The sequence below is a fragment of the Podarcis muralis genome, chromosome 12 (assembly GCF_964188315.1).
Source record: "Podarcis muralis chromosome 12, rPodMur119.hap1.1, whole genome shotgun sequence".
Classification (NCBI taxonomy): domain Eukaryota; kingdom Metazoa; phylum Chordata; class Lepidosauria; order Squamata; family Lacertidae; genus Podarcis; species Podarcis muralis.
In genome coordinates this window covers 47,877,643-47,900,631 of record NC_135666.1, presented here as the reverse complement: position 1 = coordinate 47,900,631, position 22,989 = coordinate 47,877,643, and the positions used below count along the sequence as shown (strand labels likewise).

The window sequence follows — 22,989 nt, the reverse complement described above, 5'->3', positions numbered from 1 at the left end:
ACTCAATAAAATAGTAATAATAATAATAATAATACATTATTCAACTTTCCCACCCCAGCCCTCCCATGGGTTCTCTTTTACTCTTAGTTGTGATACGTATCTTTCTCTACCTGCTGTTCATCGATCTAGTCCTACTTGGGATACATGTAACTTATAATTCTTTAAACAATCTCCAAAGTTTTCCCACTCCTCTCTTATGGTATGTTCATCCTGGTTTCTTATCTTTGCAGTCAGCATCACTAACTGCACATATTCTATTAACTTATTCTGCCAATCCTCTTTTGTTGGACTGTTTCTGTCCTTCCACATTTGTGCATAGGCTATTCAGGCCGCAGCAGTTGCATAAAGAGCAAGATTTAATGCATTCTTAGGTATCTCACCCTCTATCATACCCAAAAAGAACATCTCGGGGTTTTTTTTTGGGGGGGGGATGTCAACCTCAGCATCTTTTTTATTTCTGTGTATATCATCTTCCAATATCCCTTAGCTTTCTTATATCCCCACCACATTGAACACACTCCTTGTTTAAACTTAACTGGCTTTGAAACTGTATACTTTAAAACAGAACTGTTAAGATCGCGGCACACTCAAGATACCAGTAAAGCAGTCATGGCTCTTGCAGTTCTTTGACTTATTTCCCCTTTTTATTTTTCAATTCTGCTTTGCTGGAGATTGAAGAAGAGTGCAAGACATTTGACTTACAGGGTCTTTAATTGGCCAGTCAGGAAACCGAAGTTTATCACAAAGATGCCTGAGGTAATAGATGTTACAAAACAGCTCGTTCTCCAGCTGAGGATAGTTGATTAGTGGTATCGGGCAGTACTGGTAAAGTGCTCTTGTGTTACTTTGAAGACGAGGGGTGAAGTCAGCAAGATGAGCAGCTATCTTCTCTATCATAAGGCGCCTGTAAATTGCAAAAGGCATTTTGAAGCAAACAATCGCTAACGTTCTTCCAGATCACTAAACCATTAAACCTTGTTATCTGTGGCAAGTCACAAAGATATCAGATGAATTTAATTACAGTCAGCAAACTGAAAAAGGGGGGGAGATGTTAATGGGGGGGGAACCTACTTCTTTTGCTGGAAGTGTATAAATCAAATTACCTCATTTCACTGCTCCAAATAGCTTCTGGAGTGTCGAATTCGCCCAAAAAAATTTCAGAAAATTTTTCTGGCTCATAGTTTTCCAAGTAACACACCATAGCTTCCGGCAGGATGTGCCCAAGAATGCTTCTCTGAACTATATCTTGCCCCTTCATCTAAAAAAAGAAGAAGTTGTCGGGATGTAAGTGTGAAAATGAAATGAACACGCGTTTGCACGTCTTTACCGGTTGCTTTTGTGATAATGGAGGTATTAATTTTCACAAGCCACTATGTGCAGCACAACTTGCAGAATCACAGAGTTGGCGGGGGGACCCTGAGGGACATCTAGTCCAACCCCCTTGCAATATATCAAGAGTTAGGAGCCTCAGGCGCAGAGTCCAAAGGCGGCCCTTCTTGCCTCTTTATTCCACCCTCTCCATAGTAAGTAAGCAAGTAAATAAATTTTTATTTATACTCCGCCCTCCCAGGCCAAGACTGGGCTCAGGGCGGCTAACATCAAATACATTAAAACACAATCAAACAACTGATTAAAATACAGCTTAAAAATTAGATTCAGGATAAAATTAAATGACTGCCCATGAATTACAACCATAGGGGTCGGGAAACTCAAGTATACATCAGGGCCAGCTATCCATGTTGGTCCCACATGAGCCGACAAAAGGGCTAAAGGGGTAATTTACAGGGTCCCGCAGAGGGGAGTCAAACTGGGTCCAGACCAAAGGCCAGGCGGAACAGCTCCATCTTGCAGGGCCTGTGAAAGGATGTCTAGTCCCGCAGGGTGCTGGTCTCCTGCGACAGAGCGTTCCACCAGGCTGGGGCCAAAGCTGAAAAGGCCTTGGCCCTGGTTGAGGCCAGTTTAACCTCCTTGAGGCCTGGGACCTCCAATATATTATTTGCAGACCAAAAGGTCCTCTGTGGGGCATACCAGGGGAGGCGGTCCCATAAGTACGAGGGTCCTAGGCCGTATAGGCTGCACCAAGCACTGTCTTGGTCTAAAACCCTACACCCCCGACCCCCAGTACTTTTCCCCGGCTGGAATGTGTCATTGAACCATGAGAATACCTTTATAGGAGAGGGAGAAGCCTCTGACTTTTGCATGGATGGAATACAGACTGCTATAAAAGCCAAATTCTCTGCATCTGGTACTGCCCACCCTCCTGGGGTATGTGGGCCCTGCAATGCTGCCCAGAAGCAAATGGAACAAACCCAAAGGTTTATTGCCCTTGCCATACATGTGTACCCAGCAGTGAGCGAGTACAGCATTGCTGTCTTGGTCTCAAGGAATTTCAACTCCTACAACTACAAACTGCTCTGCGGCTTGCCTCCACAATCACATTGCAGCACAACTACCAACGCATTTAACGCTTAAGAGTTGTCTCCACACTCATCCCTTCCAAAACTTCCTAACGCTAAATTCAGCTACATATTTCCAACTGTTTGGTTAAACATTGTTTAGCTAACAGCACAACAAACTTTTGTCAGTTTGCCTTTTAAAAGGATCCAGCACATTCTGAAGAGAGAGAGTTGTTTCAGAGAGCAACAAGACCCCCCCAAACAGACATTTTCTCTGTTTAAATGCTTATACTTAGCGCATACATGGTACTGACTTGTTTTGTTGGAGCATTGCCAGTTTCTTTTGTAATATTAATTGCTGCTTACCTCTTCAGACTTGAAGGCCTGCTTCGAATGTGTATACTTCAAAAACCTAGAAAATAATTCATATATACTTTTAGCTCAATGGCATGAGCTCAGCATGCAAGTTAATGGGACTATAAAACGTGCACCTGCCCTCTAACCCGTCTGACCCCTGGGCTCTCACTGGCCATCTAGCACTAAATACAGTCCCAAACGACCCCTCACTATCACCATTATACAATGTAGCCTGGTTTCTTTAAGATGGTCCAGGCAGGAAAAGTGTAAAGCGATTTTATCACTTACAATCTTTCAGAAACGAACACAATATCCTTTGCATTTACACTTAGCTGGTGTGAAACTCTATGCTTAAGTAAACATGCAACAGATGCTAAACATTTATTGCTTTCACCTTGCAACGGGGAGCACGTTGGAACCAGTATACATCATGATGAAGAAGAATACTCCACTGAGGTAAAGGCGAGGTAACTGTGGGTTGTCTTGCATGATGTAGAAAAGCAATATGGCCACTTTCTCAACAAGAATGGGATCAAAGGTCAGCAGCAGCTGCAATGCAAAAAAACAACAACTTAACATGGTTTTAAACTGTGCATTTCAGATTAGGGCTACTGCTCTCAATCAAAGTTCCAAGATTTCTTCTCTTTTCAAAAAGCAAAATATGCTGAAAAGCAAGCCATCTAAATCTTGACGATCAGACTGCAGACCAGCTTACCTGAATGATGTGAGGAAGGCAAGTGCTGTCTGAAAGGAGCCTCTTCACTCTGGGCAAAGGCCTTATAATGGCATTATCCTGGTCTCTGAAAGGGAAGAAGTTTCCCTAATCAGTCTCTTATAGAACATTACAGGTTGCCAGATTCCTGAATTCAGTTCTTTCATATAAAAGACTTCATGGAATGCTGCATGACTATTAAAAATCTAGTAAACTCTATCCACCATCTTTATATTCAAGGCCACAATATGGTACATCTAGAGATTGTATGTAATGTGAAGGAGATTATGCATTGAAATATTTTAGTTGATATTTTAGAATGTAAAATGCTATTTTATTTATTGATTGGTTTTACCTTGTGGGCTTATAGCCGAATAAAGTATTATCTATCTATCTATCTATCTATCTATCTATCTATCTATCTATCTATCCCTAATCAGCGTTTGAAGTGCACAATGGCCAGCTGGTACAGTGGTACCTCAGGTTAAGTACTTAATTCGTTCCAGAGGTCCGTACTTAACCTGAAACTGTTCTTAACCTGAGGCACCACTTTAGCTAATGGGGCATCCTGCTGCACCGCTGGAGCACGATTTCGGTTCTCATCCTGAAGCAAAGTTCTTAACCCGAGGTACTATTTCTGAGTTAGCAGAGTCTGTAACCTGAAGCGTATGTAACCTGAAGCGTATGTAACCCGAGGTACCACTGTACTGTAAAACAGGGTTACCCTCAAAGTGGTTGATACGGACCTCTTTGGGTCGATAGTGTCAGTATCGCAGCTCACAGTCAGGACAGCACAGTCAGAGGTTACTGGCCTCCCCCAAGGCGAACTGAGTGAGATATAGAACTGTGTAGGGAGTGAATAAAGGCTATGGATGTTTGTGTGAAAAGAAAATCACAGAACTGTAGCGTTGGTAAGGACCCCAAGGATCATCTAATCCAACCCCCTACCTTCCCAACTCCCCACCTACCCAACTTCATTGTTTACACCTTACCTACTGGGGAAATAGCTACACATTGTGACAAGCATGTTGAGGATAAGTGTAGCAAGGTCCGTCTCATTCAACACAGCTTGCCCAGTGGCAAGTAGACACCATTTCAGCTGAGGGATAACTTGCAGCGGACGCCATCCATCCATGCCCTGGGCCCAGCACCTGGTTTTGGAAGTCAATACCCCTTTGGTCCACAGTTCCTGCATCTATGTTAGGAATGGATTGCCACAGAGAAAACAGAAAGCCATAATGCAGTTGTCTCTTTTAAACTATGTCTTTAGGAAGTTGTGCTGAAGGCACTTTCATTCCGAAACTACCATACCCTTTAAGCAACCTATCCCTAGATATCATATCAAGGCACCACAGAATTTTAGCAAACCTAAGAGCTTTTGACCCAACCAAAATGGGCAATCAAACAGCTTACGGATCCGCTGAGGCCACAAATGGAAGACATTTGCAATGCAAATAGTGCCAAATGACTAAGAGGACTAAGTTTTTAAAAAGCAGTTGCTAGCAAATGTGCAGTACAAAAAAACCCAAAAGCCAGCCAGGAAGAAATTGTAACATCCATTTGGTGCACCCTGCCAGACATTCTTTGTCCAATTCTCCCAGTTCTGCAGGCCCAAATGAAGGGATTAATGGGAGGTGCTCCACCTTTAGGGAATTGTCAACCAAGAAGTGGGACATTTCAACTCCAAAGCAAACCATACAAACCACACAGCATGTGCTGGCTCTGAAATTATACCTGTTATTTGTGGAAGCTGAAATTCCCAAGAACAACAATGACCAAATGAGATATATCTATAAGCACATCCTTTCCTCAAGTGTTATAGGGGCATGCGGTAACACAGCCTTTCTCAACCTGGTGCGCTCCTGACATGCTGCTCTGAAACTCCCTGATCATTGGCCATGTTGGCTGGGGCTGATGGAGCGAGAGCCCCAAATATTTGAGGGGCACCAGAGTCAGGAAGGTTGCTCGAACAACGTTGTGCTTTTTGTGTTCGTTACCTTTGACTCAAAAGGCGCAACCACCACTTGAAAAGTTACCTCGTTCAAGCTGTATGGACCACTCCTCTCTTTGTCCGCATTGCCAAAGTACCACTCTTTTTCACTCTCTCTCTTCATATCAGGTGATGCTTCAATTACATTGCTCTTAAAAATGAAAAACAACAACAACCCCATTTAGAGTCAGAAACAACACACATATGAACTACTTTCATAGCATTAAATGCTTCGATTTGAAGCTCATTTCATAGAAACTACAATATGGCTAAGCAGCTTTTTAATAACCCACTCCTAAATTATACACATGGAAGGAAAAGAAACTAAAGATGTCCTACTTGCAACGGCACGGTTGCCCGACTTGTGTGCAGATGGGCAAGAGTAAGGAGGTCCACGAGGATCCGAATGCCATTTGAATCCATGAGCTCCTTGACATTTTTCTGCAAGAAAGGGAAAACAACGGTCACGTGTGTTCAATTATAACATAAAATAACAAGATTAAGTGATTTAGTTAAGCATAATCCATTAACTTCATGCTACACAATTACCCAGACAGGCTACTTAATGACACTAATACACACAAATACATAAACTGATGTACAAACAAATACGTCAGAACCTTTAAAATTAGCACACGCTTATAAAAATCACAGATATATTCTAAGAGCCATAGCTATCTATTTTAATGGGGGGGGGGGAGACCCTTGATGTCTATTTTTACCTTATTCCTTAATACAAGAATAGAATTTGTTTTATGTATTTGGGATTTTTAGCTGAGCCTATCTCTTAAAAGATCAGGACAGGTAAAATAAAAAACATACATATGAACTGTGTTTGTCCAGGAAGCATCTAAAATACTTTCTTAAAGCCAGTGGACTGACAGCTGGGGTAGCGCAGTCAGGAGAGCATGAGATTTTTAATTTCAGAGTCATGGGTTGGAGCCCCACGTTGGGCAAATGATTCCTGCATTGCAGAGGGGTGGAATAATAGCAAATGCCAAATAAATAATTGGTGAGACTTTTATAGGTCTTTCTGTTCAACATTAGTGATTCAAAGGGTAACAAACTAGAGTGGCTTACAATTTTCCAACCAAAACTATTGTATCCTTTGTGAAATAGGGAAAATGTTGGGTGGAAGTGAAGTTATAGAGTACCAGGTAGAGGGCCTTCTCGACAGTGGCACCCTCCCATCAGATGTCAAGGAGATAAAGAACTACACAACTTTTAGAAGATATCTGAAGGAAGCCCCGTATTGGGAAGTTTTTAATGTTTGACTTTTTATTATTTTTTACATTTTGCTGGATGCCGCCCAGAGTGTCTGCAGAAACCAAGCCAGATGGGCAGGGTATAAATAATAAAATTATTCTTATTATTATCTCCTTGTAAGACATGCAATATCCTCTCAGCAATTAAACATATCTAATGACATGGTTATTGATCAAAATTGTAATATCTCCTCCAATTCCATAACACAAATGAAAGAGAGCAGCAAGATGTTTGGAGAAGGAGGCAATTATGAGCACCCCAAGCCACAATAAATGCTGCTTGTGCATGTATTTAAATTTATTAAAAATGGCACAATTTATGCAGAAATGCGAGGTCGCTCACCTTGTTGAGAATCAGCTTGTTTAGGAACACTATCAATCGGTCCCGTTCAAGTCTATCAGTGCACTAGAGAAAAATACAAAACATTTTTAAATAGGAAAAAGTCTGAGAAATGTGCTACAATGTTATTTATTTATTTATTTAAGATTAAATATGCTGCTATGTTGAAGGCGCGATCATCCTCTTATCTCCAAAATCTGTGAGCAAAAATAAACACTCATCTACTGTTATACTATCAGTGCTAGAAAGTGATCTACTAAAACGTGGATGCACAAAAGCAAAGCAGATCTATAGCTGAAACCAGAAATGAAGCAGCTGTAGGGATTGCTCTCCAAAATGCACCATTTTAGCCCCTTTATTTTACTGCTTGCAAGTCTAAAGTGTAACAATAAAAAAAAGGACCAACACAGATGTGTCGCTTGACCAGGCAGAACATGAAAAGCTTGTTGTCATTTTTTTATACTTAAAAGTTTACACCGCTGGTTTAGCTTCCTTAAAAGTTGAAGGTGCAAATGCTACAGTTAATCACATCCACTCTAAAGTAACTCAGAAAGGTTCAGTAAATTATAAAATTCTCAAAATAAGTTGTTGTTGTTTTTTAAAAAAACTTTCTTCAAGTATAAGTCTAAAGGACAAACCATAGGTCACTGACCATGTTCAGAAGTAGCATTATTGTGAAGAAGCCTAGCTTTCTCCCAGACTCTCCCACAAGAAATTTTGCTGAAGTTTGGCTTGAACACTAACTATGGTTTTAAAACATAGCGTCATAGCAGAAACCCCAATTCAGACCAAAAAAAGAGAGTCAGGGTTCAGCAGGAGTTTCTGAAACTCCCCCAAGCCATGTGGGAGCGGGGAGAAACAGGTCAACCTCAGAGGAAGCTAGAATTAAACCATGACATCTCACCATAGCAATCAGTGGTGTGCGGTGAATTTTTTCGTAGGGGAACAGTTAGGGCAAGAAACAGCATCTTGTAAGGGCAATTTTTTGGGGGTGTGGGACTGATGTCACGCCTGTGAGCATTGCACCTCCCACCCTAAGTCAGGCAGAAGCTTCCTGGGGTTTGGGAATGAGGCACCTTGGGAACAATTAGGGGACTAGTCTAGTCCTCTTAGTCCAATGGCCACATGGCATTGTTAACTGAAATACCAAAAAACAAACTTCAATATGCCTGCTGTGCTCTCCCAAATTGTGTGCAGTAATTTTAAAAATGCTTACCCTCTCCAACATCCCTATAATATATTTAGTGTCGCTAAATGGGCCAATCTCCTCGTGGCATCTTCCATATACAATGGCCAAGGCTTGCAAACAGAGGCATTTCATATTTATTTTAGGAGTGAGAAGGAAACGGTGATACAACTCATTGAAAAATTCATACCTGTAGGAAGAAAAAGGTAGAACAAAAGGTTTATTACGCAGAAAATTAAGATTCCAGAGGGAATATTAAGATAACAGTAACTCACGATTTCTTTATCGCTCCACTGTCTTCACTTTCATCTTCTTCCAACAGCAATCTCAAGTAATAATCCCCTATTTTGATTTCATCGGACAGGCATTCATACTTCACCTTTTGGAGAGAAAAATAAGATACAGGAAGTGAGCAAAAGTTTCTGACATAATTGCTAAGGAATCAAGGTTGTGTGGTGGGAACATAACTTTTGAATGAAGTTCCAGAATCAAAAAACCAGTCAGTTATAATAGTCAAGTTTTACGTTTTAGTTTGTAAGCTAAAACATACAATGAAGAAAAACCCAGTGTGTAAGTAGCACCATATATATATGAACCTCATCAACAGAGAGAGAATGAATTGTGTTTGTATGTGCCAGAAGATTAGCTTAAAATACTCAGTTTTAAGATATTCAAGATAAGCTTTTCTGAAACACCTACGTTTCAGGCACTTTTTCTACACCTGGTAATAAATATGAAGTGTTCTTTGACTAAAATAGTCTGATTTAAAACTTTGCTTTCAAAGAGGACCCCAATTAACTGCATAAAAAATATTATTTGTAAATAAAGAGTATAGATGACAAACACCATCTTAGAAGCGGTGCATTCCTCGCATGCAAAAAAGGGAAGGGGAAGAGCTGTTATATCAGTGTGCTTGCTATGACACAGCCACAACATCTAAAAGCAAAGTGTATGTTTTCTTCCTTTAGAACTGTTGCTCTTTTTGCCAGTTTAAATGAAATCATTAAAAGACTAGGGTTGCAATCCTATCTGGGAGTAAAGGTAAAGAACCCCTGGGCAGTTAAGTCCAGTTGAATTCGACTATGGGGTGTGGCGCTCATCTCGCTTTCAGGCTGAGGGAGCTGGCGTTTGTCTGCAGACAGCTTTTTCGTGTCATGTGGCCAGCGTAATTAAATTGTTCCTGGTGCAACGGGACACCGTGACAGAAGCCAGAGCGCATGGAAACACTGCTTACTGCTGCAGTAATTTATTATTATTATTATTATTGTTGTTGTTGTTGTTGTTATTGTTATTATTATTATTAATACCCTGCCCATCTGGCTGGGTTTCTCCAGCCACTTTGGGCGGCTCCCAACAGAATATTAAAAGCACAATAAAACATAAAACATTAAAAACTTCCCTAAACAGGGCGGCCTTCAGATGTCTTCTAAAAGTCAGATAGTTGTTTTATTTCCTTGACATCTGATGGGAGGGCGTTCCACAGGGCAGGCACCACTACCAAGAAGGCCCTCGGCCTGGTTCCCTGTAACCTCACTTCTTGCACTGAGGGAACTGCCAGAAGGCCCTCGGAGCTGGACCTCAGTGTCTGGGCAGAACGATGGGGGTGGAGACGCTCCTTCAGGTATACTGGGCCAAGGCTGTGGTACCAATTTATCTACTTGTGGTGGTATGCTTTCGAACTGCAGCTGGGACAAAGCAATGGGAGCTCACCCCATTGCGTGGATTTGAACTGCCGACCTTACGATTGGCAAGCCCAAGAGGCTCAGTGGTTTAGACCGCAGCGCCACCTGTGTCCTTATCTGAGAGCAAGCTTGATTGAACTGAACAGGTCTTATTTCAGATTAGAAATGCTCAAGTAAAATTAGAGCAATGACAAAATAAAATCAGTAAGATGAATTGATTAAATTTCTTTGCTATAATGACATTCTCAGTAATTATTATAAGCAGGAACTGCACAGATATAAAATTTTCATTAGGTAAAGGTCACTGAACTGTATAAAGCTATTTCTTTTTTTCTTTCATATAATATTTATAAAATTTTCTGTTTTACAATTTAAAATACTCATTTTACATCCTTAAGGTATCAATGACTTCTCTTCTTCTCTTTCCATGGTTCATTTTACATATCATAAATCCCTGCATATTTTACAAAAATTATACCATTCAGTATTCCATTATTGCATCCATCCAAACTTATTTACACTGTTGAATTTATCTTAATGCTGCCACCATTTTCAGCTGTACACAATTATTTCCCATATAGTCAATAAATGTTTTTTAATCTTCTGTAAACTTATGTTCTTCTTGTTCTCTTATTCTACGTTAAGTCTGCAAATTGTGCAAGTTGAGCGATGTCCCAACCATAGAAGAATGGAAACTTAAGTTGACAGAATATGCAGACTATATAAAGCTATTTCAAACTGAAGCTTGCTTTTTATTCTAGCATCTGTAATTGCAAGGCAAAAGATAATGGGGTCCCACAAGGCAACGTTTCGCCAGTAAACCCCCAGCAAACGCCAAGACACGAAAATAAAAGACTGCTGCAACACGCGCCGACAAACAGATAAAACAATCAGCGCACTCTCTCACACAGTGACCAACTCACAGTTGGAGAATATTGGAAAGACGCGAAGTCTAACTAACGCTCACACAGCGCTCTCCTGCTTCGCTAACGTTTAAGGGGGTTAGAGATAAAAGAAGGGGGAGATTCTAGTGTCTTAAACAAAGCAGCACCAACGGACAATGCAACAACTAGAGAACCCAAAATTATTATCAGCCCGATCTCCCAGCCTAAATGCACACACGCACACGTGGAGCCCAACCTAAAGTCGCACAAGCCCTGGGACTAATCAAGGAGCCGGGCAGGACGGGGGGACGCGAAAACAACCCTCCTGAAGCTCAACTCGGGCACTGGCAACTAACTAGCAAATGCGGTGCACTCTAGCTCAAACAGCAACAAACCCCCAGTTCGGGCTACCCTTTAAAGCAGCACCGCCGCTCTATATCACCGCCGAGACAGGGCTAGGGGTTTTAAAATTAGGTTTCCGGAGGAATACTAGGTAACACAAATCACTCCCCTTAGCAAACCTAAATCTGCAGTGTTCTTCGAAGTCGGATTGCTCAAGCAGGAATAATTAAGACTGCGCCGCTGCAGCAAGGGCTCACACACACACCACGCACAGAAGAAGCAGCAAATCAACTAGCGCAGGGGGTTAGAGCAGGAGGGGGGTGCTTGGGGAAACGCACGCAAAGGAGGAAGCAAGGTCAGTAAATGAATTCCCCACTAGGCGGAAGAAGCTCAAAGAATGAATTTGAAAGCAATACGAACAGTGAAGCAACCAACCAATGTAGCAAACGATAGGCACAATCACACTCTCTCTCCCCACATCCCCGCCTCGCAAGATACTTCCCTGCAGCGGCTAGGTAGCGATCCAGTTGACTCGCGACAGGACGACGACGAGGAGGAATGAGGCCAGGGGGAGGCTGGCGCTGCAGCAAAAGGCTGCTGAACACGCCCCCTCCACGGCACCTGGTTGGGTGGCCACCGGGGGGGGGGGGGCGTGAGCACCAGCCAGGTGAGCTGGAGGCAGGGGGCGACGCCCCCTGCTGGGCGGTGCTCGGGCTCCCGCCCACAACCACTCCCCTCCTTTCAGGGAGGAGAGTCTTAACAGCACATGTATCCAGGTATCAATACAGGGATGTTCAAAATCAACGATGACTTTACATGAAACACAAGTGCTGTGTAAAGGCGTACCTCAAATTCATGGTGATTCCAGGAGATGACATTAGCACTGCCAAGTTCTCTGTCGATCTGAAATGCCCGCATCTCAGACTCCAGGGTATCTCTTAGTTCTTCCCGCGTTTTGAAATTCCAAATCAAATTGGATCTAGCATGATCTTGGAGAAATCTTAATACAGAAACACATGGGAATCAGATTGTGTGTAGCATTTAACTACATGTTATGGGGGGGGGGAACTAAGTTTCCGAATTTAAAGCACCCAACCACTGATAACAGTACTGGAAAGTATCAAACTGGCAACCGTGACTCACCAAGGACTAAACTAATATGTACTATGTCGTATATTCTGCTACACATACAGTGGTGCCTCGCAAGACGAAAAGAATCCGTTCCGCGATTCTCTTCGTCTAGCGGTTTTTTCGTCTTGCGAAGCAACCCTATTAGCGGCTAAGCGGATTAGCGGCTATTAAAGGATTAGCGGCTAAGCTGCTAAAAGGCTATTAGCGGTTTAGTGGCTTAGAAAAAGGGGGGGGAAGCGGGGGAGAAACCCAAGACTAGCAAGACGTTTCGTCTTGCGAAGCAAGCCCATAGGGAAAATCGTCTTGCGAAGCAACTCAGAAACGGAAAACCCTTTCGTCTAGCGGGTTTTCCGTCTTGCGAGGCATTCGTCTTGCGGGGCACCACTGTATTTACAGATCTGAAAACTGCTTAGCAATTACCATTCAAGCTAGCCAGATGCTACTCTATACCAACTACAGTGGTACCTCCATATAAGCGCCCCGTCCATCATCCATTTTGGCGGACGTCTGCGGCAAACCCGGAACGGCTTACTTCCGGGTTTGCCGCTCGCACATGCGCAGAAGTACAAACCGCTCCGCGCGCATGCGCAGAGTGGCGCTTTGTTGAGTGCCCTTTTCATGGAGCGTCTGGGGCTCTGGAATGGATCCCGGACTCAAATCAAGGTACCACTGTATAGTTTTAAAGCCAACTTAAATCAATAACTTGAATGTTTGAACAAATGTAAAATAATTTTTGTAAAATGTTGTCTTGCCCGCTTTTGGTGTTGTAAGGCAAGATATACACTAAAAAAGAAACATAAAGTATGTTTTCAAACTTGTAATCCACGCGCTAACTAGTTCAGGATAGCAAGTACAGTGGTGCCTCGCAAGACGAAATTAATTCGTTCCGCAAGTTTATTCTTCTTGCGAGTTTTTCGTCTTGCGATGCACGGTTTCCCATAGGAATGCATTGAAAATCAATTAATGCGTTCCTAGGGAAACCGCCTTCAGACCAGGTCTGGGGACAGTCTGTCCCCCGACCTCTTCTGAAGGCTGGGTGGGGGGGACAAGGGCTTTTCTTCCCACCGCCAGCCTTCAGAAGGCTGTTCTGAAGGCTGGCGGTAGGAAGAAAAGCCCTTCTCCCCCCCACAGGACTTCAAAAGAGCTGCGGGAAGTCCGGCGGGGGTCCAAGGGATTCCCTCACTGCCGCCTGCGTTTAAAAGGACTCTGGGGAAAGCAGCGAAGCGCGCTGCTTTCCCCGAGCGCTTCTAAAGGTGGGCGGCAGTGAGGGAATCCCTTGGACCCCCGCCGGACTTCCCGCAGCTCTTTTGAAGTCCGGCGAGGGTCCAAGGGATTCTCTCCCAGCCGCCCGCGTTTAAAAGCACTCCGGGGAAAGCAACAAAGCGCGCCGCGCTTTGCTGCTTTCCCCGGAGTGCTTTTAAAGGCGGGGGCTGGGAGGGAATCCCTTGGACCCCCCCCCCGGACTTCCCGCAGCTCTTTTGAAGTCCGGCGAGGGTCCAAGGGATTCCCTCCCAGCCGCCCGCGTTTAAAAGCACTCCGGGGAAAGCAACAAAGCGTGCCGCGCTTTGCTGCTTTCCCCGGAGTGCTTTTAAAGGCGGGGGCTGGGAGGGAATCCCTTGGACCCCCCGGACTTCCCGCAGCTCTTTAGAAGTCCGGCGAGGGTCCAAGGGATTCTCTCCCAGCCGCCCGCGTTTAAAAGCACTCCGGGGAAAGCAACAAAGCGCGCCGCGCTTTGCTGCTTTCCCCGGAGTGCTTTTAAAGGCGGGGGCTGGGAGGGAATCCCTTGGACCCCCCCCCCGGACTTCCCGCAGCTCTTTTGAAGTCCGGCGAGGGTCCAAGGGATTCCCTCCCAGCCGCCCGCGTTTAAAAGCACTCCGGGGAAAGCAACAAAGCGTGCCGCGCTTTGCTGCTTTCCCCGGAGTGCTTTTAAAGGCGGGGGCTGGGAGGGAATCCCTTGGACCCCCCGGACTTCCCGCAGCTCTTTAGAAGTCCGGCGAGGGTCCAAGGGATTCCCCCCCAGCCGCCCACGTTTAAAAGCACTCCGGGGAAAGCAACAAAGCGTGCCGCGCTTTGCTGCTTTCCCCGGAGTGCTTTTAAAGGCGGGGGCTGGAGGGAATCCCAAGGACCCCCGCCGGACTTACCGATGCTCGGGGAAAGCAGCGCGCTTCGCTGCTTTCCCCAGAGTGCTTTTAAAGGCGGGGGCTGGGAGGGAATCCCAAGGACCCCCGCCGGACTTCCCGATGCTCGGGGAAAGCAGCGCGCTTCGCTGCTTTCCCCAGAGTGCTTTTAAAGGCGGGGGCTGGAGGGAATCCCAAGGACCCCCGCCGGACTTACCGATGCTCGGGGAAAGCAGCGCGCTTCGCTGCTTTCCCCAGAGTGCTTTTAAAGGCGGGGGCTCGGAGGGAATCCCAAGGACCCCCGCCGGACTTCCCGATGCTCGGGGAAAGCAGCGCGCTTCGCTGCTTTCCCCAGAGTGCTTTTAAAGGCGGGGGCTGGAGGGAATCCCAAGGACCCCCGCCGGACTTACCGATGCTCGGGGAAAGCAGCGCGCTTCGCTGCTTTCCCCAGAGTGCTTTTAAAGGCGGGGGCTCGGAGGGAATCCCAAGGACCCCCGCCGGACTTCCCGATGCTCGGGGAAAGCAGCGCGCTTCGCTGCTTTCCCCAGAGTGCTTTTAAAGGCGGGGGCTGGGAGGGAATCCCAAGGACCCCCGCCGGACTTCCCGATGCTCGGGGAAAGCAGCGCGCTTCGCTGCTTTCCCCAGAGTGCTTTTAAACGCCGGCGGCGGTGACCATGCCCCGCCCCGTCCCCGCCGCCCAGCATCGGGGCATGGTCCCAATGGCGGGGGGCGGGGGGAGGCGTTCCCGCCCGCCCCTGGCATCGGGGCATCGTTCCTCCACATGCAGCTGCTGGGTGACCTTGGGCTAGTCATAGTTCTTTGAAGTCTCTCAGCCCCACTCACCCCACAGAGTGTTTGTTGTGGGGGAGGAAGGGAAAGGCTTTGAGACTCCTTCAGGTAGTGATAAAGCGGGATATCAAATCCAAACTCTTCTTAAAGTTACAGACTATGTGCTTAAAGTAATGCATGTTTAGGTGATGCACATTTAATAGGAATTAAGGGCAACAACCCCCAGAACCACTTAATGATATTCCCCCTGTTGTGTTTTTAAAATGGCTTTGCATCCTCCTTCTATAAAAGTGAGCATCTTTTTGAAACTTGGGGAAACCTCAAAAGGTTGCTTGCAACAAACCTCGGCAGCTGCTATTTAAAAAAGCAGAGTGTGCATCCCATTGGCGCATGAGCATTCCTACCAAGGTTTCTCTACATCTTCCTAAAGCACACTTCATTTCTGCAACGCGCATTTCACACAAAAGTGGCATTGCTCCAATTTTGATCTGACACGCAGTTCTTCTAATCTATACCAAAACAGGGGCGAGGGCCTGATCATTACCCCTTTTAGCAACCTTCCAGGAGCCATACATGCTTGGGGGGGCGTGGAGGGGAGGCAGTGCTGGAGACAGAAGTGGGCAGCACAATGAATGCAGATTTTACCTTTGTACCTCGTTTTGACACACATTCAAACATCCCTCTCTATCCTCCATTGTGGCAAGCACAAGTCACTATCTGAGTTCCAGGCCACATTCCAGCCAGGCAAGGGAGAAGCAAGGCCAGTGAAGATTTGTGACCGAGGGAGGGTTCAAAGGGGCAAAGAGAGGCTGCCCATCCCTGGGCTAAAGCAAAAGAATTGTACCTGTAATAGAAGAGATCCCAGTTTGCTTGTATTTTTATCCTTTGCCTTCGTTTCCTCAGTATGACTGGCTTTTGATTAATGTTCTGCAAAGGAAGATTTGTGAATCCAAAACTGTCAACATGCTGTGAGATGAGATCGCATAGATTCCAATAAACTAAACAAAAAGTTAAATGTGTTATGTTCTACTCCAAGACAGGTCTGTCTCATTGCTAAAAAGAGACACATTTTTCCTATCTAAAGCAACAAAGTGGGGGTATTAGAAAACAAGAATGAACAACTTTACCAGCATGTACCAATCATATAAAAATTAAGAGAGCAAATCAAGTAAGGCCAGAGGGCCACTTGACTGTGACCTGGCTATCTCTTTGATTACACTTTACTGCCAATGAGTCCAAACTCATTATCAGGTACTGCGGGAGCAATGCATTAAGACCACAACTGTGTTACAGAATAAATGTGCATGCAGGAAAGCCACATCTTTAGAGTGTTACCAAAATGAATGGGAATGACAAGACAATCAATCATGCCTGTTAAATCTGGAATGGTGTAACTAGAACTGGATGGATGGGGTTTAAATTGGCAAGTAGAGGATTACTTCCTTGCAGAATGGAGACATAAAGGAGCAGCTCAGAAGAATGCAAGCCAAACTTGAACGAGAAATAGTTCAAACTAACATATACAGACAGACAGGTCACTACATGCCAGGTATAATTCAAGGCCATCTACACTCTACAGAAGGGAGTAAGGACTCAAGACTCACCAGATTATTTCTGTCCTGGTAGTATTTGGGAAGTAGAAAGAAAAACAAAAGTTGAATTTTTTACAAAAGCTCCTCTCACATGTTTGAATACCTAGAATAATCATCTACAAGAAACCTTCCAAGGTAACTTCATCACAGAATAGAATCCTCAAATTCACCCCCAGATTCTACAGCCCATAAGTAGCTAAACACAAGACTATTTGGCAGTTAACCGTAAGGCAATGTAATTGTAGCTCTGGAAAATCTAGCTACAGTCCCCATATCATGTGTTATCTACTAAGCAACTCAACAGAAAGACCACCTGTAAACCAAAATGGAAGCCATGCCCCATTTCTCAACCTGACACATAAAGTTTTGATATAACAGCTATATAATTTGATGTGAAGCTAAGTGGGGTTTTTTTTTGGTCTTCATTTATTTCAGGTCAAGTACTTTGGATAAAGTACTTGCATGAGATGCCTGCATAAGATGCATCATCCCTTATTCCCTGCCAAGTCAAAAGCAAGTCCAATGACAAGCCCTCACACAACAAAATGAAAGCACATTTGACAAACAGGCCATTGCGATTTAGACTTCCGTTTGTCCGAGATGCCAAAGTGCAGAATGCCAGAAGAACCACAAGTAAACCAAATGCACAAAAGAATACTAAATAAGAGCAAGGGAAAGCAGGATCCAGATCATAAGCCTGGAAAGAGGAATCCAAGAGGGAGCAGGGATCTAAATCACACCATTGCCCCTCCACACTTATCTAACCACCATTCATCAAGCGCCACTAACAGTACATTTGGCGTCAAGGAAGAGTAGCAAATTTTACCACCGCACAGCAGGCACAGAAGCCTGTTAAACTTCACAATTGCTACAAGAAGGAAGGTGGGAAAGAGGTAAAATGAATGGACAGCTTTGGTCCAATGTTACTGAAAGTATTAGGAAAGGAAGCACCAGGTCATGCATTCTACAAGGAGCGTCCCAGCTGCCCAAGCTCAAAAGGTATGGCAGAAGCACTGCAGAACTCACACTATTTTGACCTTCTTTTTTGAGACCACAAAGAACACTGATGTTCATTATGCAAGTCCAGTCATCACCTTTAATGGAGAAATCCTCTCCCCCACCCCTGCAAATTCCTCTTTGGATAAAAATGTATTTGGAACTTAATTAAATGCACAAAGATACCAATAAAATCAAAGCTACGGTAAGTCTTCTTCGTTAACTTTTCGGGTGGTACTATAAAAAAAAAAAAGCACTGGTGCTTAAAGTACAAAGGCAGAGGATTAAACGTATTACCTCTTTCTGAGCTATCCCCATTTTGTCTCTCCAGTGCATCAATACCAAATCCACCTTCTCTTTGGCAAATTTTTCAACTTCTTTAGCAGCTTTCCCTGCAAGCCTTTGCCACTCTGGCACTTTATTAAATTTTCCGTATTGATCCTGCAGAACAAAGCTCATCGTTAATCCAAATTAATTTCACGGGAAATGCGAGATGAAACACTGAAATATGTTACATCCAAGGGTGCCTCGTCCTCAGATCATGCACCATGTAGGGCACTAAGCAACAACAATGCAAAGGAAGGAAATTCAAGCCTCTTAAAGGTGGAGCATGTCATACTTACATTTGCAATTTTTAAGTTATCCCTAATATGCATCCGATCAGCATCTTTTTCAGGAACAGGGTCGCTACTGTCCAGGTATAAGAGCAGGCCTGCGGGCTAAAACCACAAAAAAGCTTCAAGTTTCTTGAGTCAAAGAACATATGTTTATTAACAAAACCAGAGTGGTGCATGCTCTAAGTTATCTCCCGCTTGGACTACTGCAATGCACTCTATGTGGGGCATTTGAAGGTGACCCGGAAACTACAATTAATTCAGAATGTGGCAGCTAGACAGGGAGTGGCTGCCGAGGCCACATAATACCAGTATTGAAAGACCGACATTGGCTCCCAGTACGTTTCCGAGCACAATTCAAAGTGTTGGTGCTGACCTTTAAAGCCTCGGCCCAGTATACCTGAAGGAGCGCCACCATGAAATCTTCCGTCAATATGTGTACATCCAAGTATAACATTTATTCAACACCCATTTCTACACAGCCTACTTAAAGCATTTGTTGATTAGACAGAGCTGAGTCAACTACAAAACAGTACAAGCAAAATTAAGAATGACATTTAATGTAGACTCTTACCAAAATACGCTTCAACAAGTTTAACGCCGTTGCATTTTCAGCTGTCCAGAGGCCCACTAGATGCCTACTCAGCTGTCTGAGAAATACAGAGATTGATAAATGTGCTACTTATTTGCCAGAAAATGATTACAGTGGTGCCTCGCAAGACGAAATTAATCTGTTCCGCGAGTCTCTTTTTCTAGCGGTTTTTTCGTCTTGCGAAGCAACCCTATTAGCAGCTTAGCGGATTAGCGCTATTAGCGGTTTAGCGGCTTAGTGGCTATTAAAGGCTTAGCGGCTAAAAGGCTATTAGCGGCTTAGCGGCTTAGAAAAAGGGGGGGGGGAGCAAAAAAAAATCGCAAGACTCGCAAGACGTTTTTGTCTTGCGAAGCAAGCCCATAGGGAAATTTGTCTTGCGAAGCAACTCAAAAACAGAAAACCCTTTCGTCTAGCGGGTTTTCCGTCTTGCGAGGCATTCGTCTTGCGGGGCACCACTGTAAACTTCAGACCATGTAATACGTTTCATTGTTTTGCAGCTGCTGTTAAATATATGGAGTCTAACTCCCAACTTAACTGTATTTCTGCTATGCAGCCTACACTTCCTGAAGTCTTAGGATAGACTACAAATAATTGTACTTAGATTGCAGACTTCTTAATGCCAACTGTAAGCACTGGTTATCTGTGGTTATTTTTCAAATTGCCATTACCACAGAACAGTGGTTTTCAGCATGTTCTCTCCAATAATTTTGCCTACTGATTTCTAACCTGCTACCTTCAATTCAGGTGGTCTACTCAGTGGTAGGGTGGGATGGGACAAAACGTTAATGAGACACGTACTGTCTGTGCAGTGATCAGTTGGGAAAAGGCAGGTTATACAATTAGGAGGTTATCATACAAGAGGAATGATAGCAAGCAAGTGACATAGACTTACCTATTCGTAAGCATCCTTTGATCTGTGCTTATTGTAAACATAGCAGTGTGCAAATGACGAGGTAAGGCACCTTCGCTGAGGGCAAGATCTTGCATTTTGGTTGCTATTTCTTTGTCTCCCTCCTTTGGAAACAGAGCAAGTCAATAACCATGAAAGAATCTTAGTTAAGTTGTTCTGCCTTTAGCTTGCAATGCCAAACAACAGAGTGTTTGGAATCAGAGATAATATACTGCTTTCACAGCGTAGACGGTATTTAAAATGAAGGTACTTTATAAAACTATGTGATTTTTTTTACCTCTGCTATGTCCCATGGCTACAGGGAGAACTGAAGAGTAGTTGGCTTTCATATTTTTCAAACAGAGAACGTGGCCATGATGTTTTATTCTGTTTTAATATTCTGTTGGGAGCCGCCCAGAGTGGCTGGGGAAACCCAGCCAGATGGGCAGGGTATAAATAATAAATTATTGTTATTATTACTCCTAGCTCCCAGGCTATTTCGGCACAAACTAATGTGCATTTGTTGGTGGCTGGGTAGATTTTAGTTTTATGATAATATCTCCCTTTTGGAGTTAAATGATTTGCCTGTGGTTGATATTTCTAAGGATGTTAGGTATTTAGAGTTGTTTAGGAGTCAAAATTGAATTTTACTGAATTCACTGTATTTCATTCTGTGTGCTACCTAGAATTTACGAAGTGGTGTGTGTGTGTGTTAAAAATTCTCTGTATATTGGGTCTGCCATCCTTTTGGGGCTTATGAACACATTTCATTTCATTTCAAATTTCAGAAGGGTGTTTCCTGAAGGTGATGAATCAAACCACCCAGTTGGCCACAGTTACCTTTTTTTTCTACTATACGTTTAGTACAGTGTTCTTTCAGTAGTTTGGCTGATATTCTTGCTGTTTTTCCAATTACAGTGGTATCTAGGTTTGCAAACAGTCTGGTTTGCATACGTTTTGGATTACAGACACGTCAAATCCGGAAATGTGTGTCCTGGTTTGCAAACTTTTTTTGGATTACAAACAAATGTTTTTTGGAGGCCCCATTGGCAAAAGCGCGCCTTGGGTTACAACCTGTTTTGGTTTACAAAACAGACCTCCAGAACATATTATGGTTGTAAACCAAGGTGCCACTGTACTATTTTCCTTATGTGAGCTGAGTTATATAGCCTGCCTGTTCCTGTAGCTTGTCAGTCAAGAGATTGAAGTGATGGGTGTGTGTCTAATGGACAAAGAACAGTCTACGATTCCTGTCTGCAGCCACAAGAGAGCAGCATCACCCACCATGTTGTGCACTCAACACCCCTGAGAAAACACCCTTAAGATGTGAGCCAACTTCTCCTTCCAAACAGCTGAATGCCTGTGCAATAAGTTATAACAGAAAATTTTCTTCCTGGAAAAAAAAAGGCTTTGGATGCATGTCTGATTAACTAAGCCATTCTCATTCCTATTTATAAGGAAGTAAAACATTACAAGACTGCATAGATGCATTACCTCTATTATTGCCTTCATAACCAATCCAGCTCCTTTCACAATGGCCATGGAAGGATGCTGCAAAACAAGTAATAAAAGGGAGTGTATGGATAGCAAAGTTGGTTAGAGCATGGCGCTGATAACGCCAAGGTTGCAGGTTTGATTCCCATGAGGGACAGCTGAATATTCCTGCACTGTAGGGGGTTGGACTAGATGATCCTCAGGGTCCCTTCCAACTCTATGATCTATCCTCATTATTTCCCACTACAGCATTAAGTGACCTGTTACAGTTAAGAATTTACAGTACTGGGACAGATTTAATACACAGATCTAAAACCACAGCTGTCATTCTGGCTCTTGCTACTTGTTGAGGATTTTAATGGCTTTTCCAGTCAAAAGCCTCTCTGCTCCGCAGCTGGACCTGTTCCCATACAGCAAAGTTCTTAGCCTACTAAAATGGGAGTTAGGAAAATAACGTGGGACAGCTTGCATTATATGTTATGGCAAATTGCCATCATATGGTGTTAATTTCCCTCAAGAGTATTAGCTCAGTTCAACTAGCAGGAGAAACAAGGTGGAATCTTTGCTGTCTCCCTTCTCAACGTTAAACTCACCTGAAAGAGCTTGAAGAGGGTTCTCCCATTAGATGCAACCATCTCTAGTAGCATATCAAACTGCTGCCCTTCCGTCGTCTCACTATACGGAGCACAGAGGGCAAAAGTAAGGAAGTCCAAAAGTGAACTGATAACTAGGGCACCTGTTCCATGTTCCTGAAATTGAAAAAGGAAGATCAGATATGTCAGATAAAGCAGCATGCAAAAATAGATGAATATGCCTTTTGAAAAACTTTCGCTAAAATTGTCTTTGGCTTACGAGCTACAAAGTGGCACGCCCTTGCTATGTCTCACTGCCTCCACTTAAGTTTTCATATACAACTGTGTATTCAAATGGAGAGGCATGATCAGACCAAAACCAAGACGCAAAACTGAACATCCTTACAAATCTCTAAATTATCTAAACTGTAGGACCTCTGTCCCACATATCCACCCCACCCCCCACAAAACACAGAACCCTTTATTAGTTGATTGATGTGAAATATTTACCACATGGGAATTAAATTTCTCCAACAAGTTTTCCAAGAACTTCTTTGAAGAAAGAAGAGATGCTTTATTTAGTTGTTCTTGCCTCAGGTCATAATCATCATGCATAGGCTATGGATAAAAGATAGCATTTCATCAGAATGTAGGTCTCAAACACTCTTACGGCTCCAGCTAAATGGAAACACGTGCTAGCAGGAAATGCATGATAAAAATTAAAGAGTTCATAGTTTGCCTTATTTGTCCCAAAATAACATAGATAGGGGATGCGAGTGGCACTGTGGGTTAAACTACAGAGCCTAGGACTTGCCGATCAGAAGGTCGGCAGTTCAAATCCCCGCGACGGGGTGAGCTCCCGTTGCTCGGTCCCTGCTCCTGCCAACCTAGCAGTTCAAAAGCACGTCAAAGTGCAAGTAGATAAATAGGTACCACTCTGGCAGGAAGGTAAATGGCGTTTCCGTGCGCTGCTCTGGTTCGCCAGAAGCGGCTTAGTCATGCTGGCCACATGACCCGGAAGCTGTACACTGGCTCCCTCGGCCAATAAA

The 22,989-nt window shown here is 43.9% G+C and overlaps 1 protein-coding gene across 4 annotated transcripts in view; it reads right to left on the bottom strand.

Annotated features, from left to right (window-relative positions):
* DNAJC13 (DnaJ heat shock protein family (Hsp40) member C13) overlaps positions 1-22,989 on the bottom strand; it is a 64,634-nt gene that overhangs the window by 20,118 nt on the left and 21,527 nt on the right. For 3 of the 4 annotated variants that reach the window (XR_003709103.2, XM_028750150.2, XM_028750152.2), the window contains 21 exons: positions 22,451-22,558; positions 21,962-22,117; positions 21,369-21,425; positions 19,878-19,999; positions 18,968-19,043; positions 18,403-18,498; positions 18,077-18,220; positions 16,796-16,810; positions 16,036-16,118; positions 12,001-12,154; positions 8,522-8,625; positions 8,277-8,436; positions 7,064-7,126; positions 5,795-5,896; positions 5,502-5,606; positions 4,458-4,660; positions 3,469-3,553; positions 3,148-3,302; positions 2,763-2,808; positions 1,104-1,258; positions 703-904 (listed from right to left, as the gene is read on the bottom strand). Coding sequence is in view for 3 of the 4 variants with exons in the window: in XM_028750150.2 (XP_028605983.2) it covers positions 703-904; positions 1,104-1,258; positions 2,763-2,808; positions 3,148-3,302; positions 3,469-3,553; positions 4,458-4,660; positions 5,502-5,606; positions 5,795-5,896; positions 7,064-7,126; positions 8,277-8,436; positions 8,522-8,625; positions 12,001-12,154; positions 16,036-16,118; positions 16,796-16,810; positions 18,077-18,220; positions 18,403-18,498; positions 18,968-19,043; positions 19,878-19,999; positions 21,369-21,425; positions 21,962-22,117; positions 22,451-22,558 (2,391 nt within the window). In the remaining variant the exon portion in view is untranslated. The remainder of the gene's footprint in view (positions 1-702; positions 905-1,103; positions 1,259-2,762; positions 2,809-3,147; positions 3,303-3,468; positions 3,554-4,457; positions 4,661-5,501; positions 5,607-5,794; positions 5,897-7,063; positions 7,127-8,276; positions 8,437-8,521; positions 8,626-12,000; positions 12,155-16,035; positions 16,119-16,795; positions 16,811-18,076; positions 18,221-18,402; positions 18,499-18,967; positions 19,044-19,877; positions 20,000-21,368; positions 21,426-21,961; positions 22,118-22,450; positions 22,559-22,989) is intronic. The other variant, XM_028750151.2, reaches the window with a different exon arrangement.